Raw genomic sequence first — 10,831 nt, forward strand, 5'->3', positions numbered from 1 at the left:
AAGTGCTGGGATTAAAGGCGTTCGCTCTTAATCCCAGCTCTCAGTCGATCTCTGTGAGTTCTAGGCCAGCCTGGTCTACATAGCAAGTTCCAGAACAGCCAGGGCTACATAGTGAGATGTTGTCTCACCAAAACTAGTAAGGTTAGAAGGAAAAGATGTGCTCAGAAAGCAAGATACACTAGAGACCACAGTGTAGGCTCACACAGCTCACTGTTCCTACAATCGCCTATGTAAAAGATCATAGTGGAATTTAAAGTTACTGTCTTAGTAGCGGGTGGTTCTTTTTCTTTTTTCTTTTTTTTTTCTTTCTTTCCTTTTTTTTTCCATATATATAGGTGTTTTGCTTGCACGCCGTTCACATACTGTAGCCATCAGTCCAGAAGAGGTAGTCAGATCCCCTGAAATTGGAATTACAGATGGTTGTGAACCACCATGGGGGTGCCGAGAATAGAACGTGGGTCCTCTGGGAAAGCAACACGTGGGACTAAGCTGCATCTCCAGCCCCCAGTGTGTGGTTCTTAAAGATCACAATTGATGATGTAGAAGCCTAATACAAGGTGATACTGGGAGCAGAAATATCTTTAAAGGTTTTGGGTTGTGTGAGCTATAATTCCTAGAAAGAACCTGCGTCTACAGAAACTGATCAGGAGTGTGCAGAGATTGGAATGTTGCAGGTCCAGAGGCTAATCCTCTTATCTTGGGCAGTTCTAGCCCTCTGAAACAGGCATTCAAGGCCCACCTCTGCGGCAGAACCTGTAAGACCCCCAGCACGGTGGTCTTAACGTGGAGACCCCCACCAAGAACCAGCGAGACCAAGGTTTCGGTTGCAACACGCAAGAGGCTTTATTGCAGGGGGACGGGTACCCGGGTGTCTCAGTCTCTGGAGAGGCTGGCGCGCCGAGCGAGTCTTTTGGGGGTCTTTTATAGGGATTTTAGCAGGAAGCGCGGGTACAGAAGCGAGAAGCATAGTTACAGGGCTCTGATTGGTAAATTTAAATGAGGCGAGGTTATGGCCCGGTCATCAGATGGGCTCTGGGAACAGGGGAGTTTACCCGTTCCCTGGGGCCAGATGGCCGACCATAAATACCCTGTTTGACAAGGACAAACTGTTTCTGTTATCTCTGGGCCCCAGGCCTCATCTTATTCCGGGAACCTATTATTCTAGTCTTGCCTTGCAAGATAGCGTTACTGCTGCTATGCTTGCTATGGCGGGTGCACAGGGGAGGGGGTCTTACATTCCCCCCTCTTGTTGTAAATTGAATGAAATCTTTCATTCAATGACCTCTGGTTCTACCTGTTGGAGCTGTTGGTATTGTTGGGTTAGAACCAAGGCCTGTACAACCGATAGGCGGTCTCGGATGAATTGCATCAGTCTGTTAAGGATGCAGGGCCCAAAAAGTAGGAGCAGGATAATAATTAACAAAGGGCCCATTATGGTAGATATTAAAGCGGTGAACCAAGGAGCCTTATTAAACCAGTTTTTATACCAAGTTCGTCCTGATTCAAATTGTAACTGTCGCTGCTTGAGCCTTTCTCGCAGCTTAGACATACTATCTCTGACTACTCCTGTATGGTCAGCATAAAAACAACATTTTTTCTTGAGGGCTGTACAGAGCCCACCCTCTTTCAAGAACAAGATATCTAACCCTCTACGATTTTGGAGCACTACCTCTGAGAGGGAGGTCAGGGACTGCTCTAGGGCACTGATGGATTTTTTTAATGCTTGGAGGTCTGCATTCATGGCCTGTTGTAACTGCTGGAAGTGAGTGACCTGAGTGAGAGCAGCCGTCCCAGTCCCGATTCTTGCAGCGATCCCCCCGACTCCCAATAGCAGTGCCAAAGTAATGGATATTGGCTCTCGGGGGTAGCGATTGATCCTTGGCAGCCTTGACGTGAGCAGCGTGGATCCAGGTGGCAATTCCGTCAACCTTGAGAGCCGTTGGGGTGGTCAGGAGTACTGTGTAGGGTCCCTTTTAGCGGGGTTCAAGGTTCTTGGCCCGGTGGCGTCAGACCCAAACGTAGTCTCCAACCTGGAAGGGGTGAGGGGCCAGGGGCTTATCAAGTTGGCCCTTATAAGCACGGGCTAGGGGTTTCCATACCTCATTTTGCACCTCTTGGAGGGCTCTTAGGTGTGCCTGGAGGGAAGGCCTGGTGGCGAAGGAGCCAATATCTGGGTCAAGGAAGTGAACAATAGGAACATGTGAACCGTAGACAATCTCAAAAGGAGTAAGCCCATGTGGGCCAGGGGTGTTCCTAACCCTGTATAGGGCCAGGGGTAGTAGGGCCACCCAGTCCTTAGTGCCAGCTGCAAGCGTCAATTTGGTTAAAGTCTCCTTAATAGACCTGTTCATGTGTTCTACCTGTCCTGAACTCTGGGGTCTGTATGAACAATGCAATTTCCAATTAATCCCCAACAGTTTGGCCACCTGCTGGCTTACCTGAGAGACGAAGGCTGGTCCGTTGTTGGACCCGATTACCTGTGGCATCCCGTAACGAGGGAAAATATCATCTAAGAGCTTCTTGGAAACCACCTTGGCCGTCTCATGTTTGGTGGGGAAGGCTTCAGCCCATCCTGAGAAAGTATCTATGAAGACTAGCAGGTACCGGTACCCGTATATACCTGGTTTGACCTCCGTGAAGTCAATCTCCCAATGGGTCCCTGGCCGGTGTCCTCGGACCCTAGTTCCTGACAAGTTCAAGGATTTGTTAGTATTGACCAGCGTGCAGGGCTGGCAATTGTCAATGGCTCTCTGGAGGGCCTCCTTTTTCTCCAATAGGTAAAAGTCCGTTTCTTTTTTTTTTTTTCGAGGAGGGTCTTCATTTTCTGGGTGCTTAAATGAGTGAGCTTGTGGAAGTAGTCAATCAAATAGTTAGTTGCTTTTGAGGGGACGACTACCTTGTCCTGGTATCGCCAATGTTTGGGGCCTTTAGGAAGAGCGCCCATCTTGTGAAGTCTCGGTATGTCGTCGTTGGTGAATTTTTAATTCCGATCCTGCTGTCCTGGCGCTCCGGTGTCCTCTTGTAAGGAGAGCGCCTCGAGAGTGTCGAGGGGTCTTGTAGCGGCTTGGCGGGCTGTCTCGTCAGCCAGCCGATTACCTCGAGCCTCAGGGGAGTCCCCTTTCTGGTGGCCCGGGCAATGGATGATGCTGAGCTGCTGGGGTAAAAAGAGGGCCTTCAGGAGGGCCAGGATTTCAGTCTTATTTTTAATTTTTTTACCTCCTGAGGTGAGGAGTCCTCGGCGCCGATAGATTTCTTCATGTACGTGGGCCGTGGCGAAGGCATACCGGCTGTCTGTATAGACTGTTAGCCTCTTTCTTTTTGCCAGCTCCAGGGCCTTGGTCAGGGCAATCAGTTCAGCACGCTGGGCAGAGGTCCCTGGGGGCAGAGGGCTGGCCCATAGTACCTGGTTGGTGGTGGTGATAGCCGCTCCGGCCCATCGTGTCCCATTATCCAGGAAGCTGCTCCCATCCGTATACCAAACGAAGTCGGTTGCAAGATGTACTTTTTTTCTCGGTGGTCCAGCGGTAAGGCTTCCCGCCAGTCGCTCCTTGCACCCAGGCAGTCTTTGTTGTCAGGGGCCCCGGTGTGGTGGTGAGGACAGAGTGCTGAGCTCCCGTATCCACCAAGAAGGTGACGGGTTGCCCCCCCCCCACATTTAGAGTTAGCCGGGGTTCAGGGGGAGGCTCCTGACCCGGACTTCTTCAGTCTTCTAGGTTGAGGAGAGCCGCGGAGGGGGGGGTCCTACGGGGCCCTTTGGGACGCCTGGGACAGTCCCGTACCCAGTGGCCTCATTCCTTACAATAGGCACATTGGTCCTTATCCACAGGGGTTTTTCTCCGTTCTCCCTGGCCCTGACTATCCTGGCGCCCTGAAACTACGGTGGCCAACAGTCTACTCATTTCCCTATGTCTCTTCTTATCTCTAGCATTTTCCCTTTTTTCTGCTTTTTTTCTCAATCTCTCTTACTTTTTTTCGGACTCTTTTCTAAGCCTTTCTTTTTTCTCTTCTGGCGTCTCTCTCTTATTATAAACTTTCTCTGCCTCCTTTAAAAGATCCTGAACTGTACTTTTCTTGAGTTCTTTCAATCTCTCTAATTTGCGTCTGATATCTGGGGCAGATTGCCAGACAAAGGACATGGCCAGGGTGGTGGCCTGGAGAGGGTCCTCAGGGTCATATGGAGTGTAAACCCTGTAAGCCTCTTTCAGACGCTCAAGAAAAGCTGACGGCGTCTCATCTGCTTTCTGAGTAACCATCTTAACCTGGGCCAAATTGGTGGGCCACCTGGCGGCTTTTTGGAGACCCGCTATGAGCAGCTGGCGATAAAGACATAGGTGGGCCCTACCTTTCTCAGTGTTGAAGTCCCAGTCCGGTCGTTTCAAGGGGAAAGCACTGTTGATTTTATTTGGCAGCTGGGTAAGCCGCCCATTAGCTCCTGGGACGCTCTTGCGTGCTTCCAAAAGGACGCGCTGCTTTTTTTCGGAGGTGAGGAGCGTCTGTAGGAGCTGTTGGCAGTCGTCCCAGGTGGGTTGATGAGTGACTAGAATAGACTCAATAAGGGAAGTTAACCGGGAGGGATCTTTAGAGAAAGGAGGGTTATTATTTTTCCAGTTATAAAGATCTGAGGCAGAAAACGGCCAATATTGCATCTGGCCACCCGTGCCAGCCCGAAGGGGGAAGGCCTGAGAGGTCTGGGGTGGAACTTCGCGCCGGCTACGGAGTCGGCCGGCCATTGGTGAGGCCTCGGGCGCTGCGGCGGGAGCAATATCCTCAGGGCGGGGCGCGGGTCTGGAGCGCGCAGGTGGCGGCGGCGCAATATCCTCAGGTGGCCCCAGCAACGGAGGAGCCGAGGGAGTCGGGGGTCCAGCCGGTGAGGCTGGGCCTGGGGCCGCTGGGGCCCGATAAGGGGGTGGTTCTTCGGTTAGGAGGTCAAGGAGGGGCCCCTCGTCCGGCGGCAAGACCTTAGGGGGGGGGCGGACAACGGCGGGATAGAGACCGGTCCCAGAGGGGGCCACCGGAGTGGGGACCAGGGGAGGTGCTAAGGCGGGCGTGGTAAGAGAAGTGGGGATAGGAGGGGGCTGAATGAGGAAAGGTCTGACCCATGGAGGGGGGTCACGAACGAGAGATTCCCAAGTCATTATGTAGGAGACCTGGTCCGGATGACCGTGTGGTCCAGGGTCCATAATTTTGGACTTGACCTGTAAAATGAGAGAAAGGTTAAAAGTGCCATCTCGTGGCCACCCGGTGTTAAACGTGGGCCATTCGGCGGAACAGAAAGTCTCCCATTTGCCCTTGCGGACTTCTACTGACAGATTGTGTGCAATGACACGGACCTCTCTGAAATGCTGTAAGGTAAGGGTTAGCGGGGTGACAAGAGTCTGACCCATGGTACCAAAAACATAAAACGAAAGACAACAGAGGAAAACTAGACACAAAAGACCAAAAACAGCCTGCGCGGGAGGCTTGCGCCAAAGCGAAAACAAAACAGAGGTTGGAGACGCAGGGGGTCCGGATTCCTCGTCTCCCAGATGAGGCGAATAGCCTCTCAGATGGGCCGGGGCCCCAAATAACCCTGGGGTAGACAGGGTTCTGGTGGGATGGAGAGTCCCTACGGAATCCCGCCGGGACGTCTCCCGGGGGCACAAGGAAGAAGTCCGAGTTCGTCAACTCCTTCTAGTCCTTGCCAGATTCAGAGAGTCTGCGCAGACACCGAGACATGTAACGATTAACAGAGAGATGACAGAGAGACGAAATGACAACAACGACTAAGCCGGCCAGCACAAAGGCTTACCTCCCGAATTTGGGTCGGTGGTCCCTGGGCGGGGGTCTCGATCTCGGTGGAACCTCCAAATGTAAGACCCCCAGCATGGTGGTCTTAACGTGGAGACCCCCACCAAGAACCAGTGAGACCAAGGTTTCAGTTGCAACACGCAAAAGGCTTTATTGCAGGGGGACGGGTACCCGGGTGTCTCAGTCTCTGGAGAGGCTGGCGCGCCGAGCGAGTCTTTCAGGGGTCTTTTATAGGGATTTTAGCAGGAAGCGCGGGTACAGAAGCGAGAAGCATAGTTACAGGGCTCTGATTGGTAAATTTAAATGAGGCGAGGTTATGGCCCGGTCATCAGATGGGCTCTGGGAACAGGGGAGTTTACCCGTTCCCTGGGGCCAGATGGCCGACCATAAATACCCTGTTTGACAAGGACAAACTGTTTCTGTTATCTCTGGGCCCCAGGCCTCATCTTATTCCGGGAACCTATTATTCTAGTCTTGCCTTGCAAGATAGCGTTACTGCTGCTATGCTTGCTATGGCAGGTGCACAGGGGAGGGGGTCTTACAAACCAACATCTTGTGACTAATAGGTAAAATCCTTCTAGAAGCTATTAACCTGCTGGGCATGGGAGCACTCACTTTTAATTCCACTTCTCAGGAGGAAGAGGCAAGTGGATCTCTTTGAGTCCGAGGGTAGCCTGATCTACATAGAGAATACCAGGACAGCATAGAGAGACATTGTCTCAAAAAGGAAGATATTAAAACATAGCAGACCACTAGCTTCCACCAACCTAGAAGCTAACGATGTCATTAGATAGCATCTTGAGCCTAAAACAACTTCCTCCATCTCACTGTACCTGCCTCTCTGATGTACCCACCAATGAATTTTAAACTTGCCTTGTTTTGTGACTTTTTCCTGTAAAACTATAAAGCTCCATGAAACCGTTTTCCACATTGGAACATGGAATCTGGGGTAACCTAAGCCTGGGTTCCCCAGACCATAGACACAATGTTGCCAAAATAAACTCTTAATTCCCTTTTAAAATGAGAGCTGTGATTTTTTTTTATTCTAAAGTTGTGTTTTGGTTGGGTAGTTGATTGGTTGATTGGTTGGTTGGTTGTTTTCTAAGACAGCTTCTTACTGTGTAGTCCTGGGTAGCCCTGGGTAAAACTCACTTTATACACTAAACTGGCCTTGAACTCACAGAGATCCACCTGCCTCTGCCTTCAGAGTGCTGGGATTAATGGAGTTCATGTCTTGCCTTTACTGTGCAGTTTCACCTGAGACTTTTAAGGCAATTTCTTAGGAAAAGAATAAGGCTATATTGTGGGAAGGAGTGTAAGCTTTGTCACAGATGAAAGCAGTCTTGGTGGGCTTTGCCCTTGGACACACCATGGATACTCCCTGAGATTAAACTTGAGATGGATTGGGTGGAGCCATCCTGGGCCTGGAATTCAGGAAGCCGACCTGGGGACTCCGCCTCGACTATTGTGTTTTTAATCAACCCTCAATGGGAGAGGGAGACCACTCCTTGCACATGACAGACAGACAAGTGGAGGGAGACAGAGAGAGGAGCAGCAGAGTCAGACCGGGCTTGGGATAGAGAAGAGGTTCAGCGAACAGGCTGGACCAGCTCACAGGCCAGAGATACCTAGGGACCAGTCCTGTGGAACGGACACCGAAAGGTTCACTCTTTTTTCCCTTTAACCTTTTGTCCCTTTTGTGTAAGCTAGTTGGGTTGTATAATAAAGTTTAATTGTTAATTAAAAAAAAAACAGAGCCAACACCATACACATTCAAGCCTTAAGCCTAGGGCATTCACATGTTAGCAAAAGTATCTATGCTGCCGCCTGCTTAACCTACTTAAACTCTATAGACCCTCTGTTGAGACCTACTTTAGTTCATAGCACGACAGTAGCTCCTCTGTTAATACTTGCTACGGTCTTTAGGATATCAGAAGCCATTTTTCCCCCAAGTCTCCACTTTGATTATTAGGTGAAATAAAGTTCAGGTTTACAGTCCCTACCTGCCTAAGACCAGAATATAATTCAATAGTTCAATACTTGTGACTTAGAATAAAACAACACATGATAAATGCATGTCTTGCTTGAGTTACAGATGAATGTATGTTCTATTAGAGTTAAGACTGCAACATCCTACTATGTTCCCTTCTCCTGGAACAGTGGGGAACTGGAATGTCCCCAAACATATATCCTAGTCAATCATCTTAAAATGCTTTGTCTAACTACCTCAACATAATACACTTGGATGATGTTTAGCTTATCAAAATGGCATAATGCTTCCCCCACCCCTCGCTTCCTTCACCTGGATACCAGGTGGTTACCTGGTTATGGTTTTTCATATTAGAAAGGTTGCAATAGAAACTGAACAGTATCACAGTCTGGGTCCCAAATCTAGGCTGTGTCCCTGACTGGTCAGTTTTGTTTAGTGTTCAATAAACTTCCATCAATAGGAGTCTGTTGTTCAAGTGGTCAATGTGCTGCTATTCCTGAACTTATATCATCCATATATGAAAGGAACATTACTTCTGGTGGAAAGTCTTTACATCAAATGCTAATGCCAGAATTCTTGCTTGCCAGCTCTCTGAGGTTTCCATCAGACTCTTGGATAAGGGGCTCCTTTCCCTCTTCTGTCCTCCAAACTTTCTTGATTTCTGTCCTGATTCAAGTTCAGGGCAGGCAGACTAAGTTTCAAAGTCAGTATAAGGCCAGTTTGGGACGCATAGCAAAATATGAAGATGTGCAGCTGCCCTTTAATCTGATCTTACCAGTAGTCTTACTGGAAAAGCTAGTTTATAGCCAGAAAGGAGTAGCTCTTACTACGAGCTCTGGGGTCTTAGAATGACCGCCCCCCACAATAAACCACAACAGGTGTCTAACTGCGGAACCACGACAGGGTTAACTGGTTTCTGGTAAATGACAGACAGTTGGAGAAATAGGAACCTAGGCTCTGACAAGATGGAAGAACATTGGCCATATAGCCAGTCCCCAACAGGCATGGGCTTTTGAAACCTCAAAGCCCACTGCTAGTGACACACCTTCAGAATGCCACACCTACTCCAACAAACCCATGCCTCCTAACCCTTTACAAATAGTTTTATTTGTGAAACATTCTTGCCCACTAGAGCCATCTTTCCAACTAATGATTGAATATTTAAACAGATATCAACTTTGTAGACTTCAATTTTTTTAATTTGGTTTATGTGCGTGTGTGTGTGTGTGTGTGTGTGTGTGTGTGTGTGTGTGTGTGTGTGTTACCTGTAGGTATGTCTATGCACCATGTGCATACCTGAGGTCCACAGAGTCCAGAAGAAGGTAGTAGATGTCCTGAAACTAGAGTTACAGACAGTTGTGAACCACCATGTTCCTAACCAGTAACGCATCTCTCCATTCCCCCATACCTTATGGTTTTTGTTTTTGTTTGTTTGTTTGTTTTGAGGCAGGGTCCCAGGTTGAAATCCTGATCCTCCTGCCTCTAGGTCCTTAGTGTTGGCACCATATTTAAGTTTCACACAGTGCTGGGAATCAAAGCCAAGGCATCATGTGTGTTAGGCAAGCACTCTGCCAACTGAGCCATATCCTCAGACCACAGAATTGAAGAAACGCTTCATATCTTCCCTTCAGTTTGCTCTGTACTTTCTGTGGACCTTAGACTGTCTATAGTGCATTACTTAGACTCCCTCTGACTCAACTCAGACTCCTCCTGCTCACTGAAATGACTGCCTTCATAATCCTGGATTGGGCCACATAGAGATATGGATGCTGCCAGTCACTTCTTGATCCTTTGGTTCAGTGAAGAGCTAGGGGTGGGTTAGACTTGCTGGGAAGCAAGGAATCTCCCACATCACAGTACGCTCCAAAGACAAGGATATGAACACCATGGTCTCTCTACAAACAAACACCAAAAACCCACCCCAGCATGGGTCACGGCTCACAAAGCTGGAAACATGGAGCTCACAACTTGCAGGCAGCTCAGCAAGCCGCAGTGAGTATTTTCCTGGCAACTTGCCTGGTCCAAGTGTCTCTCAGCTGGAGGAGGAAGCAACCTGGTGCATCTGGTGAGTTCCCAGGACTTCCTGGAGACTTTGAGTTGTTTACTTACTGTGTGGGTACAGGCACATGAGTGCCAGGGCCAGGAAAGCCAGAATCATTGTATCCCCTGGAGCTGGAGTTAAAGCCAGTTGGAAAACCGAACTTGGATCCTCTCCAAAGGCAGTATCTTCTTTTAGCAGCTGAGCTGTCTCTCCAAATCCTCACTTCCTGAGTTTTAAAGAGCTTCCTTGCAGGTTGGAATGCTTCACCTCTCCTTAGCACATCCTGTTTCCTAACCTCTCCAAGACAGTTTTATTTCAGAGGAAATTGCTCCACAACAAACAAGCAGTAAACTCTCTTAAAAATTGAGCTATCTCAAAAATAAGAAAAACAAAAAACCCTGCTGACCTGGAACTACGTGCGTGCGTGCGTGCGTACGTGCGTACGTGCGTGCGTGCGTGCGTAGCTAGCCTTAACCCACCTGTCTCTGCTTTCCAGAGTGCTGGAACTACAGGTGTATATGACCATACCAAGCCTAAGAAAAAAATTTTAAAAGTCTAGATATTTCCAGATGCATGCAGCCTGTCTTGGGAAAACATGGATGCACACACTTTTAGGTTTTTGTTTTATTCCATTGTCTTTTGAAACAGTCTCACCACGTAACTATGGTTAGCCTGGAATTCACCTTGTAGACCAGCCCTGGCCTCAAACTCACAGAGCTCTGCCTGCCTCTGCCTCCTAAGCAGTGGGATTAAAAGTGAACAGCACCCTGCTTAGACCACTCTACAAGTTTGAAAGTTTCTGTTAATCTGTTAAAGAGTAAACAGAAGCCTCCTCCTGAGATCTCCCTTCTCTTTTACAACCCAGGGCTTAAAATCTCCCTCCCCCCCACCCCCCCACCCCGAGCCTCTCAGAGTGGGGAATCGCCTTTTTGGTGATTGCTCTTCTGCCCCTTCCCTGAGGAGCTTCAAGACCCCCTGTCCTCCTTTCCCACGCAGCCTTCTGTTTCCTTTTA

The 10,831-nt window shown here is 49.0% G+C and overlaps 1 protein-coding gene across 1 annotated transcript in view; it reads right to left on the reverse strand.

Annotated features, from left to right (window-relative positions):
- LOC311609888 (vomeronasal type-2 receptor 116-like) overlaps positions 1 to 10,333 on the reverse strand; it is a gene marked incomplete at its 3' end in the record, with an annotated part of 58,256 nt that extends 47,923 nt beyond the window's left edge. Inside the window, exon 1 of the mRNA XM_084803325.1 lies at positions 9,887 to 10,333. Within this exon, the coding sequence (XP_084659451.1) occupies positions 9,887 to 9,935 (49 nt within the window). The 5' untranslated portion in view covers positions 9,936 to 10,333. The remainder of the gene's footprint in view (positions 1 to 9,886) is intronic.
- Positions 10,334 to 10,831: the final 498 nt, after the last annotated feature.

This window comes from Acomys minous, assembly GCF_964271855.1.
Source record: "Acomys minous genome assembly, chromosome: 2".
Classification (NCBI taxonomy): domain Eukaryota; kingdom Metazoa; phylum Chordata; class Mammalia; order Rodentia; family Muridae; genus Acomys; species Acomys minous.